The 18,064-nt window shown below is 35.4% G+C and overlaps 4 protein-coding genes and 1 long non-coding RNA gene across 8 annotated transcripts in view; 3 read left to right on the top strand and 2 right to left on the bottom strand.

Moving 5' to 3' along the window:
* LOC122357450 overlaps positions 1 to 10,633 on the bottom strand; it is a 34,913-nt gene extending 24,280 nt beyond the window's left edge. The window contains exons 1-3 of the long non-coding RNA XR_006252479.1: positions 10,504 to 10,633; positions 8,813 to 8,916; positions 5,510 to 5,630 (exon numbers count right to left, since the gene is read on the bottom strand). This is a non-coding gene — a long non-coding RNA (uncharacterized LOC122357450). The remainder of the gene's footprint in view (positions 1 to 5,509; positions 5,631 to 8,812; positions 8,917 to 10,503) is intronic.
* Positions 219 to 10,209, top strand: btk (Bruton agammaglobulinemia tyrosine kinase). Of its 2 annotated transcripts, XM_043256840.1 has the most exons (19): positions 242 to 352; positions 2,920 to 3,037; positions 3,929 to 4,092; positions 4,484 to 4,588; positions 5,259 to 5,340; positions 5,521 to 5,649; positions 6,247 to 6,311; positions 6,401 to 6,591; positions 6,832 to 6,894; positions 7,016 to 7,070; positions 7,324 to 7,406; positions 7,628 to 7,755; positions 7,847 to 7,921; positions 8,163 to 8,334; positions 8,703 to 8,919; positions 9,006 to 9,070; positions 9,156 to 9,274; positions 9,353 to 9,510; positions 9,617 to 10,209. In XM_043256840.1, exons 3-19 carry the CDS (start codon positions 3,952 to 3,954, stop codon positions 9,683 to 9,685), a joined length of 1,917 nt encoding a protein of 638 aa, XP_043112775.1. In that variant the 5' UTR covers positions 242 to 352; positions 2,920 to 3,037; positions 3,929 to 3,951; the 3' UTR covers positions 9,686 to 10,209. The 2 variants fall into 2 exon arrangements, with proteins under 2 accessions (XP_043112774.1, XP_043112775.1); XM_043256839.1 differs by lacking the exon at positions 2,920 to 3,037 and having other exon boundaries at positions 219 to 352.
* On the top strand, positions 10,614 to 13,719 carry zgc:101583 (uncharacterized protein LOC494104 homolog). 2 transcript variants are annotated; one of them, XM_043256844.1, is made up of 6 exons: positions 10,614 to 10,703; positions 11,194 to 11,329; positions 11,444 to 11,500; positions 11,701 to 11,791; positions 12,392 to 12,552; positions 12,641 to 13,719. In XM_043256844.1, exons 2-6 carry the CDS (start codon positions 11,194 to 11,196, stop codon positions 13,294 to 13,296), a joined length of 1,101 nt encoding a protein of 366 aa, XP_043112779.1. In that variant the 5' UTR covers positions 10,614 to 10,703; the 3' UTR covers positions 13,297 to 13,719. The 2 variants fall into 2 exon arrangements, with proteins under 2 accessions (XP_043112779.1, XP_043112780.1); XM_043256845.1 differs by lacking the exon at positions 10,614 to 10,703 and adding an exon at positions 10,729 to 10,827.
* Positions 13,720 to 14,656: 937 nt separating this feature from the next.
* On the bottom strand, positions 14,657 to 16,479 carry timm8a (translocase of inner mitochondrial membrane 8 homolog A (yeast)). Its single transcript, XM_043258067.1, has 2 exons — positions 16,348 to 16,479; positions 14,657 to 15,285 (listed from the first exon to the last, which is right to left on the bottom strand). The coding sequence occupies exons 1-2, from the start codon at positions 16,456 to 16,458 to the stop codon at positions 15,124 to 15,126; spliced, it is 273 nt and encodes a 90-aa protein (XP_043114002.1). The 5' UTR covers positions 16,459 to 16,479; the 3' UTR covers positions 14,657 to 15,123.
* A 67-nt stretch (positions 16,480 to 16,546) lies between these two features.
* Positions 16,547 to 17,995, top strand: LOC122358267 (cytochrome b-c1 complex subunit 8). 2 transcript variants are annotated; one of them, XM_043258068.1, is made up of 3 exons: positions 16,547 to 16,685; positions 17,460 to 17,626; positions 17,754 to 17,995. In XM_043258068.1, exons 2-3 carry the CDS (start codon positions 17,473 to 17,475, stop codon positions 17,846 to 17,848), a joined length of 249 nt encoding a protein of 82 aa, XP_043114003.1. In that variant the 5' UTR covers positions 16,547 to 16,685; positions 17,460 to 17,472; the 3' UTR covers positions 17,849 to 17,995. The 2 variants fall into 2 exon arrangements, with proteins under 2 accessions (XP_043114003.1, XP_043114004.1); XM_043258069.1 differs by having other exon boundaries at positions 16,598 to 16,689.
* Positions 17,996 to 18,064: the final 69 nt, after the last annotated feature.

An 18,064-nucleotide genomic window follows, 5' to 3' on the forward strand; every position in this document is an offset into this window, starting at 1 on the left:
TAACATTTGAGACATGTTTATCAAGAGTCAAGCAGGCCTATGAATAAATTCTTTGAATTAACCGCATTCAGCCATCTCAAACAGTATATCAAAGGCACATATAGGTCAGTTGCATGCAGTGCATGTGAGTATTAACAGATTGAGAGAAACTGCTAGCAGCGGCCCTGCATGAGCGACAGTATGAAAATGAGCAGGAAGCAAAAGGGGAACTGAGTAACAAGAGTCCTGTGGCTGGGTGGAGTTTTGGCCACTGTTGATCACATTCACAGTCCGGTTTAATAGCCTGCACTCAGTCTCACTGGTTTCATCCAGGTGCCCGATCACAGTGTAAAAAAAAAAAAACTGAGCTCAGGTAAGACTTTTTAGATTTCTTTATGACTAACTTTATACTTGAGCTTCTCTGTCACGGACTAAGATTGTGTAATTTGCCATTAGCTGTGACGTAGAATAATGCTGTTACCTAATGGATATTAAGTGACTGACCGAAGCACACGGTTGAAGTTAATTAACAGATAGCAACATGCTACAGAGATTTAACAACGTTACAAAGAGAGACACTCAATGATAGCGTCTTAAAATGTCTCAGCTAATCCATTTAAGCTCTTGTCTTTGGTTTGACTTTGTACAAATGCTGTTTTGCTGTGTTGCCAATTGTAGCCGTGCTGTTTTATGGTCATACAAGTAAATCAATGTGCCTACATATTCATTTTATTTCACTATATTTTGCAGTATCATTTACAGGAACACAAAATGCACAACAGTATATTAACAATAACATAAAAACAAGTACAAAACTTAGAATGCGTAAGTATAATAAAGAGTTATTGCAAGAAAATATTCATTCCACAACTCAATGTTGCTATGCCGAATTAGGGGGATCCTGCATACATTTCTGGCTGATAGAAGAGAGAAATAAGTGGGGACGTTGTTTTGGAAAATAAAATGGAAGATTATATGCATTAATACGAAATAACCAGGGTGAATATTTGCACATGCACAGGCGAACATACACTCTATTGGTTAGTTTACTTCACACTTTCTTTTTGCTGTCTTACTCAATAATGTCAAAGCATTTTGTAAAAACGGATCCACAAGCTATACCACAGTGGTTGAAAGTAATATTAATGAGGTTCTTTTGCATGTGAATAGTTCATTTAGAACAACAGATAGGTGTGTTTTTAACAATTTTCTAAAAATAATGATTTTTTTTTCATGGTGCATTCCAGTTAATCTGAATCTACCTGCAGCTGGGTTATTTTGGTTGGAAATAACAAAAAATACAGCTAAAACAATAAGAACATGATTACATAACAAAAGAAACGTGATTTTCATTTTTTTTTTGTAAATAAACTCCTTATATATACAGTGCATTTATAGCCCTTCATGTAGCAGATTCTTTTATTTAAAGTGACAGAAAAAATAAGGTTGTGTTCATTTTAGAGACACATGCTGCATTTTTTCAGCCAGTGTTTTAGCAAGTTTTTTTTATCAGTATTTTCTAATAATATATAAGTATCATATTTATCAGTAACTATTCTAATAATTTTAGGGAATTCTTAAACCTTTATGATGTTTATATTTCTGTTTTAGCACTGTATCATGTATAAACGTTTAAACAAATGTCCATACTCCTACACCTTTGTGGACATCGTGTTTGTATGGCTAAATGCATGACAAGATACAATCAGAAAAAAGGTGCTTTGCATTTCTGCATCACACAATGAAAAAGAGTCCATTTTGGTGGATATCAGTGATGTAATGCAAATTGAAATTCCATTGAATAACATTTACTGTGCTCATCATCATCTGTGCCATTTAGTAGGCTATGTCCTGTTTTTTTTCTTTTTCCTTTTTGCTTCAGTTTTAATTATTATTATTATTATAGCTTCTGGTACAACAGAAAACACCAAATGTAATAACCTGCTTAAAGTACTGCAATCTATGTTTATATTTGAGTTTAATTAACCAAGCGCATAAGCAATGTAACAAGGTTATAGAACCAGTGATGTAGATAATTTGTGGTCTAATGTGGCAGACTATCTTTTGCCCAGTTCCCTCCCTTCGAACATGCGTAATACTCGCACACTTATCATTCAGGAACCTTACAGACACAGGACACTCTAGAAGGTTCCTGTTGCTCAACATCACTTTCAATGAACACGAAAGTCAAATAAGCAGCTGTTTAAATTGTTCGCCAAAGAGATTAAATGAATGGGTTTGCACGATTTATTTCATGCTCACATTCTGTGTTAAACTTTTTTTCTAACATTTTCCTATTTTGGGCCTAAAGTAAAGGCCTACCTGTCCTGCCACCAAGTAACATAGGAAGTTATGATCTTCGTTAAGGCAACATTTGGTAAATCAACAGATTGTTATTGGTCATATTTGTGCAACATCTGCCCGAAAAAAAAAAGCCTGATGTGAAACAGAGACAAGCTTAACAGTAATTATCTGACTCGTACTGCTTACTGATGCCGATACGAACTGTGTTTCCCCTTCCTCTGTATCACAGAGCAACATTAATGCAACTTCCCTGTGTCAAGTCTTATAAGTCATTGCCCTTTGAAAAAAAAGTTTCGAGCTTTCGTGGTAACAAGGTTTATAATAACAGCACTGTGCACTGCAGTCCTGAAATATCAAATCAACATCAAACTCCCGCCACCACCATGCAGGTGTTTAACATAGTGCATTTAATATGTCACTGGATGATTGCAGTCTTTTAATAGCAAATTGAAAAAAAAAAAATCTAGGGTGTCAACTCAGAAAGTGATGATAATGTTCACATTTGTGAGAGTTTTCGCCTCAAAGTTTCTGTGACAAGCTTTTGAAGGTGTTAAAAGGCGGTGTTGGTGGCAGAAGAAGAAACCAGGAAATGTTCGCATGGTGTTTAAAATAAGCAGTTCAGTTTCTCTACCACAGAACACAAGACGACTCAGCATTTAACGTCTATGCGAGGGAAGCTTAGAGCGAAGGCACTGAAAAAATAATGAGGAACAGAACTAACTGAGATGTTGTTTTAAAGGACACTGAGATACAGGTAAATTTAGCAAATGCTTCTTTGGAGATTTTAATTTCTATTTTTTAATCAGAATGCAGGAAAGTTATTTGTATATTAAGAAGATGTTAAGCAAAAACCAGGCCACCTAGTAGGCTAATCTTTAGTGCTTCATGTAAATGTGTGAAGTTACATTAGTTCAGAGACTGTATTCGCTTACAGTGTTAGTGAACAAGGTCATTAAATGATTAACAAATACTTCTTTCATCAATACATTCTTTCTCATCCATTTACTAGATTCACTGGGGTTCATTATGGTGTTGTTTAGCATTGACATATTTGTCCAAAAGTAGTATTTTGTTTCGTATTCGTATGCTATTGCGTTAAATTAAGATGCAGGCCTCTAGGGGAGAAGGATGTGAACGTTCAGTTTGTTTTGTAGATAGTGAAGATAATTAGTGAGGTGCTGATATGCACTGAAAGGATGAGTGAGGTTGTGGGTTCATAGCTTATACCAGAGCAGGAAGAAGTGTTCAGAGGAAACAGATGATGTACAGGAGGAAATATTGGCAACAAAGGATGTCATTGACACTGACAGGAGGGCCCATGCAAACCATTCCTAATCAGACACAGCCACCAGGATCCATCTTTAGCATTAGACCAGAACAGCAGAATGTAGCATACGTGCTACCATTAGATATTAAAATTTGGATATAGAGAGGTTTGACTGCAGCGGATAAAAAAGTATTCTTTATGAACATGCAATAACAAACCCATATAGTGTTACCAATATAACCAATGTAGAGTTACTCTTCACTCAAATTTCTATAACATAAATAAACACAAAGACATGAAACCTATATTCAACCAAACCAAAATAGACTTAACACAGAGGCATGAAACATGTTCAACAGTTTGTGTAATTTCCTCTAGGTGCACATCAGATATAAAAGAACATGCCAGACATTATTCTGGAGGAGATTTTTATAAAACGGTCCCAGCAGAAAAAAAAGACCTCACCTTTAAACTTCAAAGAAAGGCTGTTTGTGCTCACTCCGGATAAGATATCCTACTACGACTATGATGCCGAAAAAGGGGTATGAATTTAACATAATTTTCTGAGTTTAAGAGTGTTTTTGGTAAATAATTCCGATTTGATTTTGATATATACGCAATCATTAAAGTCAACATGAATTGGAAATTCAGTCTGTTTTCTAAATGCATCTTAGTGGGGTTTTTTTTGTTTTGTTTTGTTTTAGCTTGTAATTTTTTAATCGAAATGTCAAAATTCGATCTTCTAGTGAAATGACAGATTTTTTTTTTTCTTTTTTCATTTCATCTGCTTAAATCCCTGTTCTTACAATCGACTGCAAGCTCACATTCAGATCTGCTTCTGTTTGTTACTTAACATTTTTAAACCACTGTTACAAGTTCCGATATTTTGATATTGATTGTTTTTATAACATAATACTCCTTCTGACTGTTCAGAAGAGGAAAGGCCTGAAAGGTTATGTGGACACTGAAAAGATCAAATGTGTGGAGATTGTTTTAGCAGAAGACAGTGCACCTCCTGACCGACTCTATCCATTTCAGGTGGGTCTATATTGTACATCACCATGTCTTATTATTTAAGTGGAGCTGAAGTCTGTGTAGCTGTATCTAAACTTAAAATTCTAGTATTAGCAGACTAGGAAGTGTAGGCTAACGGGATCACTCAGACTAGTAGAAATATGTCTTATTGGACTGACAGAAACTGAAGAAACACTGCTCAGGCTTTCAACCGTGATACCAAGCTGAGAGTAACAGAGCAGAAGTGAAACCTTTCCTCTTCAAAGTATAAAATCAGAGGAACAACAAAACTCAACAGGTGCCCACACTGTTAAACCGTCAGGCATTTAAAGCACTGTACATAGCGTTGGCCACTTAAGCACAAAAAAGTGAGTTTTTCCATCCTCAGAGCACTTACAAAAAGAAAGTGCGCCAGGAAGTGAATGTGTCAAACAGCAAAACTCTGTGGTTTGCAGTTTCTCAAAATATGAGCTCTTATAATCATCTTTATAAAACATAACTTGTGATACAAATATGTACAAATACCGTTGAAACCTTCAAAAATATAAACTGCGTGCAATAAACTGTCCAGTAAATGAAGCTTCAAAAGAAAGAGGAAACATTTGGCAATAATAGATTATTTTGAAATGCAACAGTTGATTTGTCTATCATATATAATTTTGTATTGTGATGCTTTTTTTGTTCTCTCTCACAGATAATCTACGATGAAGGACCTCTTTATATATTTGCTAAGACTGATCAAATTCGAAAGCATTGGATAAATGAGTTAAGAACTGGTATGTGTTTAAGTCATTATCACAAACTCGATTCAAATTAGCAAGCCACTTTTATATGTGCCACATTATAGCAAAGACAAGAAGAAAAGTATGAATGCTTCCCATGCCACAGCATAGAAGTCCTATGCAAAACCCTGTGTTGATTCAATGCAAATGACTTCTAATGTACCTGTCTTTAAGTGGTGCGTTTCAACAAGGACCTTATGCAGAAGTATCACCCGTGCTTCTGGGAGGATGGCATATGGAAGTGTTGTCAGCAGGAGATGAAGCAGGCGATGGGCTGCAGGGTGCTGGAGACCAAAAATGGAGGTCTGTTAGTGTTGAAAATAAATTAGGTTGATTTTTTTTAAATGTCATGGATATACAATGCAAAACTTCAGCACGACTATTGTGGTCTGATTCAAAATGAATAATCTTAAATATCCGGTTACCGAGAAACATTTTGACATATTATAGGTCATTGTGTTATAAAAAACCTTCTGTAAGTTTAAAAACTCTTGTTAAGCTGAGCTCACACTACAGGAGTTTTAAAATCCTAACTGATTATGAAATCTGGTGGCAGGACACACATAATTGTAAATGATGATGTTTTTAATGCAAAAATATGAAATAACATTACAAATGGACCTCAGAGAGCAGTTCAAAGGCAGGTCATGACCCCTTTAAAAAGGTCTTTGTAAATACACATTTAGAATGGTCTGACGTGTGTTATTATCATACATTTGCAATGGTATTGTGTTTCTTTCAAATATTTATTCTCTAAAACGATTTCCATCCCTATTCAACAAGGCATCATTGCTTCATCACTTCAACACTTACGTATTGTGCCATTTTTAATAGCTGATGGCACTTTAACTCATTTGTAGTTCTTCAATACATGTTGATATCTTTTACCCTTCTTCAAAGGGTTTTTCAAAAGGGGTTCGAAGAATCGTGATTCCAGGAAGCCTCTCCCACCAACACCAGAGGAGGTCTGTTACCAGTCTATCCAATCACTGACAATGTATGCATCACATACCATCAGATTTACTCTTGAGAACTAATCTAGTTATTTCCATAGGAAAAGCCATCCAGGCCTCTGCCTCCCCAGCCTCCCATGATCACCCCAGGCTTCAGTGTGGGCATGACTGTTGTAGCTGAATATGAATATGTACCAATGACTCCCCATGACTTGGAGCTGAGAAGGGATGAGGAATACACACTCTTAGAAATCAATGATCCCAATTGGTTTAAAGCTAGAGATAAATACGGGTAAGAGATGATGATTGCGTGTATGATAAGTAATCCCTGATCTATCTGTTGTATACAGTTTGAATGTGCTAGTGGGGAATGTATTTGATAAACACATAGACACCTGTCAAATTATTTGCATATCTGGGGAAACTTTTACAGGCTGTGGGCAAAAGGTAGTCAGGTGGAACTAGCTGTGCAATCAGGACTGTGTTTTTTTCAGATATGAAAAGCATTACTGATCTCCTACACTGTTTACAGAAATGAAGGATACATCCCAAGTAACTACATCGCTCAGGCCTTAAATGGATTGGAGAAATATGAGTAAGTATACATTTAAGAATATAGACAACTTTAGTCCGCTTATGCTGGTTTGGAAAGGTGAACACTCATAAGAACCTCATAAACAAGTTTCAACCACGTTAACAGTTTTTCTGTCTCCTAGTTGGTACTGCAAGAACATCAACCGCAGCCAGGCAGAGAATTTGCTGAAAACAGAAGTAAGTATAAAGCTGTGGTGGAAATCAAAAAGGTGTTTAACTTATAAACTCTATGATTATTTAAAAAACATCTATGTGTATATATATATATATATATATATATATATATATATATATATATATATATATATATATATATATATATTAGAAAAATATTATATACATGTATATAATATGAATTTTAAAACATGGCGCTGTTGAGCTGGATTCATTCCATAGATTTGTTTAATTTATATTCTGTCTTTAAAAATAGAATAAAGATGGTGGGTTTTTGGTGAGAGACTCTGGCAAATTCACTGGAAAATACACTGTCTCTGTGTTCACCAAGGCCGGTGGGTAAGTTCAGTCAAGGTACACATTTGTTTCACAGTTAACTTATCAAAATGAACGTGGAAAACTGACCCTACGGAAGAGAGATGTAAATCTCTCTATGCAAAACTCCTATCAGAGGTCAGGTTTCCCACTGTGTAAATTGTCACGGGACTGTACTGTTAATCTCTCTAGTTTATTTGTGAGACAAATCAAGTATTTGACTTTAATTTCTTGTCTCTCTCCAGGGAGGCTGCTGGCAGCTGCAGACACTACAACATATGCGTCACCGCAGAAGGCCAGTTCTATTTAGCAGAAAAGCACAACTTCGGCACTATCCCAGAACTCATTAATTACCACCAGCATAATGCAGCAGGTAACTGTAACGTTAACTACTTGCATGCAAATACACAATGACAAATGATCAGTGTAAAAGTATTTAATCAAAGCAAATGTATCTGTTTCAGGTCTGGTGAGCCGACTAAAATACATTGTGTCAAATCGAGCACAGAATGCTCCCTGCACTGCTGGTCTTGGTTATGGTCAGTTTATATTTCTGAATGGCACTAAAAACGCCTAGGTCATGGTTTTGAACCTTCATGAACTTATAAAATGCATAGTTTGAATTCTATGTAAATCATTTTGTGATAAACGCATCTGCCAAATGCATAAATGTAAAAATGTAAACGAAAATACTTGGCTGTATGGTTCTGACAGTTTTCGCTATAGGTTTGATTAAAACTTTATGCTAAAATTGCCCTCTTCTCCTACTTTTCATTCTAGGAAGTTGGGAGATTGATCCCCGTCAGCTTACATTTATCAGAGAACTTGGCAATGGTCAGTTTGGAGTGGTAAAGTACGGGAAATGGCAAGGCCGTCATGACGTGGCCATCAAAATGGTCAAAGAGGGCTCAATGTCGGAGGATGACTTTATTGAGGAAGCCAAGGTCATGATGTAAGTTTACACTGTTGCTAAACAATATATATATACTTGCTATTCATCAAATAATCATAACAAAAGGGAAGGTTGCCATGGTTTCCACAAAATTGAGTGTCACAATTGTTTTCAACATTGCTAAAAATGAAAAACTTGTTTCTCGGGCACCACAATATAAAAATGGTTATTAAAATGATTATTAGAATGATTTCTGAAGGATCGTGACTAAAGTCTTTAGTAAAGCCTTGACACCACAGGGATTAATTCCATTTTAAAAAATATATTATAACAGTACACACTTGAATTAAATTGTAGTAATATTATTTTTCTAGTTTTACTGTATTATACCTGTTTCAACATTGTTTATGTGTATAACTTATCACTAGGAAACTGTGTCATGAAAACCTGGTTCAGCTCTATGGAGTCTGTACAAAACAGCGACCCATCTACATTGTCACAGAATATCTCGCCAATGGATGTCTGCTGAATTACTTACGGGATGTTCTGCAGCACCCCTCGAGCATTTTGCTCCTTGAAATGTGTAAAGATGTCAGCGAGGGCATGTCCTACTTAGAAGTCAATCAGTACATCCACAGGGACCTGGTATGTGTGACACAAAAATGTTTGTTTTAAAAGGCATATTTTACGACTATAAAAACAGCTGAAATGTTTTTTCTTGTTCCTCACAGGCTGCCAGGAACTGTTTAGTAGACTCAAATGGGACCATTAAAGTGACTGATTTTGGATTGTCTAGGTAATTTTATGCATGGGCCAGGACACTATTTGAGTGAAATTCTCCACACTGACTTTCTGTATAAAAATTACTGCTGTTCCTACAGGTATGTTCTGGATGATGAGTACACCAGCTCTGCAGGTTCAAAGTTTCCAGTGCGCTGGTCGCCTCCCGAAGTCCTGCTTTACTGCAAGTTCAGCAGCAAGTCAGATATCTGGGCATTTGGTGCGTCACCACTGCATCTTCATCAGAATTTACCTTCTCTAAAAATCATGGTTTAATTTTCTTTTCTATTATTGACAGGTGTTTTAATGTGGGAGGTGTACACTTTGGGCAAAATGCCATACGATCGGTGGAACAACACGGAGATAGTAGAAAAAATTACTGCAGGTCATCGGCTCTATCGCCCACAGTTGGCCAATGACAAAGTTTATTCCATTATGAACAGTTGTTGGCATGAGGTACACAGCTTTATACTAACTCAAAACAGTTGTCTCATCGTTTAAATGTAAATATGATAGAAGTCAAGAATCAAAAAGTCAAAAATCTCTCTCTCTCTTTTTGCAGAGACCAGATGAGCGGCCCACATTCAATGATCTCGTCATGACCATTAAGGATTTGCTTTTCAATATGTAATACACACAACTACTGAGCACTCTTGGACGTTAAGGATACAGTCCATCATATGCAATCTTGTGTATGGAATAGCAAGAATCATTATTTTTTTGTCAGTCTTGAATAATCTCCTTAATTTCTTTTATCTAAGGAACCCAGTAATGTGAATTCAGAGTTAGACACTTCTTGGATAAATTAGAGATCAAAATGTTACAAGGAAGAAAAAGTAACATTGCAGTCGTACCTTACATTTTACTGAGAGCTTTGGCATATTATGCTACAAAAATATTATTAATATTATTAAAATTATTAATAACAATCAGCAGCAACAATTAATGACTGTAATGTACATATTAATAAGTACCGTGTAGTGATTTTTATTCATACATACATATATATACATGATCTACAAGAAATCTTCCAGTCTTGATGTGTAAATATATTTTTCACCTTGTCCTCTGTGGTTGAAATTGATAGCTATTTAATTAAAGAATGCTTATTGTCTTTTTCATCTGGCTATTGAATAAAATCATCAGTTTCCTATATTCCTCTGCTGCCACTGATTTTTGTCACATTCTTTTAACGCTATTTGAAATTGCATGCATTTGTCACAATAAATGTTAATAAACATTGTTTGATGAACAGTGCTGCTACTTTTAAGTGCCTGTTCTTCTTTAAAAAGCATGATTTGGATTGAAATTGATCTATATGTACAATTTTAAAATGGTCTCCCGGCCTGGTTCAAACTAACCTGGACACATATTTCAATGTTACACAAATGTATTTCTATTTAAACTGCATATGAAACGACGAAACCTGTAATATTAATGTTTACATACCTGAGTAGCAACTGAGGAATGTCTAACACAGTTTATAACATTTTAGTTTCACATTCGGTTCAAATAAATCCCCCCAACTTGTCCAGGCTGCCAAAATATGAAGTTAATCAAGAGTATCTGGCAACCCGAGTTTCAGTCGCTCACCAGGAAGTTTATTCACACGAGACTAAAACGCCACCGATGGACGATTCGAATGCAAGGTTAGTCAGTTTAACAGTCATTCCTATTTCTACAGCGCTTCAAGTGTAGTCTTGAATAACAATATAAATAAGCGCCGAAACATGAAACGTTTCTGCCTCCTGGCGCGAAATACATAAAAGCTTGGTGAGCCAATCAAAAACGACCTAAATCGTTCTAAAAAAGAAGCTTTGCTTGTTTGGAAACGCGGCGTTTGTGCATTTCCTGCAGTTCTAAATGCGCTTTGTATATAGACAGACAGTCTAGGGTGAAATATAAGGCTTTATCGTTTTGAAGAACTGGCGATGTGAAAAGCAGGCGTGAATCACATGATCTGACTCGCTTCCTAAAACAGCCTGTGACTGTTTTAAATCATACGCTGCCTATGTAGACATCACGCTGGGGCACTGTGAGCGTACGCAGCTGTGTTTACGATGCTTCAAAGCGCCGTCCAGCTAGCTTGCTTCTGTAGCTTTAAAATGTCTAACTTAATAAACTTCTATCTCTATTCAGATGGATGCTGCAAACCGCTCTGACTTCTACATTGGTTTGGCACTTGCTGTAAGCTCGACTATTTTCATCGGTGGCAGTTTTATATTGAAAAAGAAAGGCTTATTACGATTGGCCAAAAAGGGCTCTACTAGAGCAGGTGAGTCAGTAATATTTGCAGAGTAACCTATCGTTGCACAATATATTATTACGCTGTATTTGAATTGCATTGACTTTTTTTTTTTTGCTAATCAGATCTGTTCTCTTTATGCAGGTCAAGGTGGATATGCATACCTTAAAGAATGGTTGTGGTGGGCTGGGCTTATATCAAGTATGACATTATCATTTTTTGTATTTATTTGTCTTTTACTAAGCATTACCAGAATATTTACATTAATCAGATGTGCCCGTTTACATTAATAGATCTTAGTAATGAAATATCGCCATTCCCACATATAATATCCCACTGTATCCCACTGTATAGACATTCTAATCATCTAATCACATTTTCTTGTTGTGTTTTATTTTTAGTGGGAATAGGTGAGGGAGCAAATTTTGCAGCTTATGCATTTGCTCCTGCCACATTAGTAACGCCTCTGGGAGCATTGAGCGTTTTGGTCAGGTAAATCGCCACTCACAACACTTAAAAGTTGGGTTTTACTTATTTAATAAAAAATGGATCACAATAACAGTCGTAAGGGCCACTTTTTGAAATTAAGATTTATATTAATGTATGGTTTGTTAAGATAGGACATTATTTGGAAATCTAAAATCTTGAGGGGGAAAAAAAATATTGAGAAAATTGTCCAAATTAAGTTTTTAGTAATTCATATTAAAAAACGTTTTTCGTAAATGTTTGGCAAAAGAAAAATCTAAAATCTATTTTTTATATATATATATATATATATATATATATATATATATATATATATATATATATATATATATATATATATATGTTTTTTTATTATTATATTATTTTATTTTATTTATTTTTTTATGTAATCTAGACCAGTCTCAATGAATGTCATATCATCCTTTAGAAATCATTCAAACATAGTGATTTGGTGTTCAAGAAAAAATTATTATTATCAGTGTTGAAGTGTCATATTTTTCAGGATTTTAGTAGAAAGGTAGAAATAACAGCGTCAAGGCTGTCACTTATCAAACACATATGTTCTTTGGCTAAAATGTGATTTATAACCTTATTTTTTGTTATTAGTGCTGTGCTTTCGTCGTATTTCCTGAGTGAGCGTCTGAATATCCATGGGAAAATCGGCTGTTTGCTGTGTATCTTCGGTTCCACTGTTATGGTGCTTCATGCTCCGCAAGAAGAGGAGGTTGCTACTTTGATTGCAATGGCAGAGAAACTGAAAGATCCAGGTATTCTACTTAGCGTACAAACACACAGGTCGTACCGTGACCTCTGAGCTGTTTTTCATTATAGCCGTCTCTCTTGCATGTATCACAGGATTCATCGCTTTTGCTGTCTGCATTGTTGTCAGCAGCCTGGCCCTGATCTTCTTTGTCGCACCTCGCTATGGTCAGAAGAATGTGCTGGTGTACATCCTCATCTGCTCTGTGATTGGTTCGTTGTCTGTGTCCTGTGTGAAAGGCCTTGGCATTGGGATCAAAGAGCTGTTCGCTGGAACGGCCGTTCTGAAAGAGCCGCTGTTCTGGGCCCTTCTCATATGCCTTGTGATCTGCATCAGTATCCAGATAAGCTACCTTAATAAAGCCCTCGACATCTTCAACACTTCTATAGTTACACCTATTTATTATGTCTTCTTCACCACGTCTGTCATGGCTTGTTCAGCAATCTTGTTTAAAGAGTGGCTTCAAATGTCTGCTGACGGAGCTGCTGGGACTGTTAGTGGCTTTCTTACCATCATCATTGGCATTTTTCTCATCCACGCGTTCAAGGATATAAACTTCAAGCTGGACTCTTTACCTTTATATCTGCACGTTGGCTCTCAAGACAGAACGTGGAACCAACCGTACATTGCTTTGCCGACCGAAGATAGGACTACTATGATCGATGAAAGCGATCTGACTAAACAAACAAATGCAAAGAGCTTTTTTCCTGAGAGTTCAGGCATAAGGAGCAATGGTACATTTATTACCTAGCATAATATCAGCAAAAATGCTTAATGATTATGTGAGTGACTACTAAAGCACAGATGTACGCAATCCATTAATACTGTGAGGGTAATTTAATTTGCATCTTTTTTGTTTGTTTTAGCATAGAAGGTACTTTACTTGCATATTTTCTGTCTATAATATTTCTATTTGCATCTTGCAATTTTTGAAAAAATAAGTTTTATACTGTTGATATTAAGAATAACGATGATGTGTTTAGTAATTTTAATAAAAACATCCTGAAGTAGCAATATAGTATTTAAAAAAAATCTGCTGTACAACATCTTATTATTAAATGTTACATTATTTATTCTATGATCAAGCCTGTCTCGTTTAGGATATACATACAATTATATTCATATCAAGCACCTTTTTAATGCCTCATTTTTTCAATAAAATCATTTTGTTATATACAATGTGCTTTTCTAGAATACACACACACACACACACACATATATATATATATATATATATATATATATATATATATATATATATATATATATATATATATATATATATTACTACTAATGAATAGTTTGGGGTAGTTTTTTAGATTTTGAAATTATAAATTAAATATTATAATTAAATTATACTGTTCAAATGTAACTTTATATCTGATCAAATATACTGTCGAAATTGTAATATTGTGAAATATTATTATAAATATCTATTCTATTTCAATATATATTAAAGGCAATTTATTCAATAGAAATTACTCCAGTCTTCATTACTTCCAGCAATCATTGTAATAAATTATTATTATCATGAAAACAGTTGCGCTACTTACTATTTTTGTGAAAATAATATATTTTTTAGGATTGTGTAATATGAGTTCAAAAGAACAGCATCTATTTGAAATCTTTTATCACTTTTGATTAATTTAATGCATTCTTGATATATATAAAAAAGTAACTTTCAAAAATATTCATCCTGACCCCAAGCTTTTTAAAAGTAGTGCAAATGTCCTATACTAATGTTAGGACATCTTCATATTTTTACATCTTCAAAACATGGATTCATCTCTCATATATATATATATATATATATATATATGTATGTATGTATATACTGTATATGTGTGTGTGCTTGTTTTTGTAAGTAGGACAATGAACCCTCTAAGATGTCTAATAGTATTTATCTTTACCATTGGTGATGGTGATACAAATGATGATATCTGATAACTGCGTTCACTGATCCAGCACTACGCTGACCTTCACGCGTCTCAATAGCCAGAAAGCTGTAGAACGGAGCGCCAATCAGAAAGAGCATTGAGGTTTGTGAGCAGAAAATATTTCCTTTACCATTTGCTTACACATTATATACATCATATAAGTAACTGCAGAAGGTATTTTATCTTTTTATTTCAAGTCCACATTTCAACACACACTGAAATAAGCCACAGATCTTGAAGCGTTCCCAGTAAGAAGACAAAGTGCATACGTGGTATGTAGGTTGAAAGCAGAAAGAGAAAGCAGAGCCTCCTCCTAAATTCCAGATGAGATCGGTACGAAGAGACCTTTCGGCTGATGTTCCATTATGTTTTCTTGATGTCGTACCAAAGTCTTAGCACTGGGAAATGTCGATATCGACAGTGACTATAAACAGGCGCTGTAGAACAGACTGGGACATGCATCCGTTTGATTTTAAATATATATGACCTTTACAACAATAAAGAGAGCAAAATGAGGCACTTTGTCTTTTGGAAATTAATTGGATCCTGTAGATAGCCGTTGCCTCGCAGTTCTTCCATTGGCATGCCAAACCCTCAGTAAGCAGATGAAGGATGCGGTCTTGTCATTGGCTGTAGTTCTACTAGTCTGTCATGGTCTCAGAGAAGGTTCCTCTACTCCTCTGTGTTTGCTCTAGTCTGTTAAGGATGAACTGACTTGTATCGATAAATCGTTCCACACAGTTTACAAAACACACCTCTGTTCTGGAGTCGAGCTTCGGGCCAGGCTTATCCATGCACTTCTCCTGCAAGGAAAAACACACAGTCAGTGTTGGGGAATGCATTACGATATTGCGTTACTCCCTAAAAAAGTAACTAATTACGTTCCTTAGTTGCTTTTTATGGAAAGTAATGTGTTGCGTTACTTTTTAAATATCAGCAGGGCTTGATTGTTTGTTTTTAATATATGAGGTTCTGTTTATAACAAATGTAAAAGCCCTTCACACCAAAAAGTGTAATAGCTAAACCTTAGGCTGAAGAAAAAATAAATTCATATCTGAAAAGTACGATACAGGAGAAGATTCAATACTCTTAAAAAACAATGAAGCACGATTGTAAGTTTGTCATTTTTGCTTATTAGTATGGTTACATGTGTTTTTTTGAAACACATTTATTTATGCATTTACCTGTAATGCATTTCACTGCTCACGAGCTTCAAAAGAAATCCATAACTGATGACCTTGATGCATCTTATGATATTCAGCTCATTTAAGTTAGTAAGTTTAGTTTTTTTGTAAATAAATACTTTTATTCTGAAAGGCGGTAGAAACTTATAACGTCACTCTATTGAACCTCAAAGAATCTACTAAGTGGCACAACTGTTTTCAACACCGATGAGATTAATAAATGTTTCTTAAGCAGTAAATCAGCATATTATAAATATGAAGGATCGGAGGTATTGGCTGTTAAAAACAAACTATACAAACAACACGTTTTTACAAACAAGCTTTTGGTCAAATTTTACCAAAAGTGGTATTTTGTGTGTATGTGATCAAGACAGACAAATAGCTTTTTTTTTTTTTTTTTTTTAAATCACTAATATAAAAAATATGTTTAAACGCTGTTTAACATAATAAAGAGTCACAAGCCCCACGACCAATTAGGGCAGAACATTTTACTTTTACATAATTCATAAACCACATAAAATAAATAAATAAATGAATGAATAAAACATGCGACCAGCTAAAGCGATTAGACTAGCAGGAAATACTGTACAAAGCAGAGTCTTCTATTATTTTCTGATACATCCTCATGAAGGGATGCATTATGCAGCCCTGTCAAACAGACACACACACACACACACTCACCCAGCACACTTCTGTCATCTGATGAACCAGCTGCTGAAACCTCTGCTTCTGAGACTCGATCTCGATGAACTGCTGCAGTTGAGGGTCTGCCGTGACTCCTTGATTATCCATTGGAAAAAAGGGCGGCGAACGCTGCAAACAATCACTTAATGTTGATATCTGACCACTGCGTTCACTGATCCAGCACTACGCTGACCTTCACGTGTCTCGATAGCCAGGAAACTGTAGAACGGAGCGCCAATCAGAAGGCGAATAATCAAGAGGAAACGGATGTGACTTCAGGCTGCAGGCGGAAGTTGAAGAATCCACAGCACGAAACGGTGTCGAAGAGCACTGAGGTTGGTGAGCAGTAAATATTTCCTTTCCATGTTTTGTGTTTTTTTGTTTTGGTGCGGTAAAACCCGCGACGTTATCTTATTTTAGCAATTGAGTGTATGTCTGTGAAGTATAAACGTTTCTGTAAACGGAGACAGTGCGACGAAGATGAATGTCAAACAAGGTCTTACCGAAAGCTGCTAGCCTAGCCACGAAATGCTACTTATAAATGTATAAATACGTTTTGTCTGCACTCTGTATCATTATGCCAAAAAACGATAGGTATCTATTGCTATATTTGTAATTTAATCATATTCATCCATGAATTAAGATTTGTTAGATCATGTACGGGTTACGCTTGAGTAGTGTTGATCAAAGTAACGTTGGACTTATCAGTTAAGTTATTAGTCTATGCTATTCTCATTTCAACTGTATGGCCTAATATGAAAAATCTGATATTTTGCAGTATTGTATTCTAAGCCTGCTTTTGTACAGCAGCTGTATATACGTTGTTCGAATGTACAATAAATTGAAATGAATGGATGTAATTATTCAATGGATACAATAGTACACTCAACAATAGACACTTTACAACGAAATGCTTTTAATGTGTTTTATAATATAAGCAATAATAAAATGCTAATTTAGAGATTTTACAGCTGTTTAATGTTGTTAAGGTAGAATTTATTTATTCATTCAATTAGACGGTAAACTGTTACTTTTGTCTATTTTGTCAATGCTTATTTTTTTAAATATTACCAAAGTAAACCTTTTGATTTGAATTTCTCTTAAATCAGCTTTCTTGGCACAATGGGTCATCACTTCGGAGATTTGGCCAAGATAAGGCATGTGATCACCTACAGTATTTCTCCCTTTGAGCAGAGGGCTTTCCCAAACTACTTGTCTAAAGGAATCCCGAATGTTTGGAGACGATTTAAATCATCTGTATTCAAGATTGCCCCACGTAAGTCATCTTTGTCTGAAATGTATTCATTTGTTGTTGTTTTCTTATATAATCTGTTCCAGCTGTAAATTAAAGCAAACATTCTTTGTGACTAAACTTCTTTATAAACCTGCATCTCTGTTTACAGCCATGATCGTGATGTACATGACCTACACGTGGGGCAATCACGTTCACGAACAGACCAAGAAAAAGAATCCAGCAGACTACGAGAATGACCAGTGAAATCGCTCAGCTGAGGATGCGTCCATGTTTAACTTCCTGTTTCTGTTCAATAAAGAAAATATTTATGTGAAAAATGGATTTCTGACTCATTGCCAATTAATCTCTTTGAACCAATTTAGTTGTTTAATAAAGTACCTTTTAATATGACGCATCATTCCTTTCATCCTTTCATTTGTTGTTCATCGTAAATATTTGAAATGCAGATGTCTTCTGGCA

Source organism: Puntigrus tetrazona, chromosome 14 (assembly GCF_018831695.1).
Source record: "Puntigrus tetrazona isolate hp1 chromosome 14, ASM1883169v1, whole genome shotgun sequence".
In the NCBI taxonomy this organism is placed as follows: Eukaryota; Metazoa; Chordata; class Actinopteri; order Cypriniformes; family Cyprinidae; genus Puntigrus; species Puntigrus tetrazona.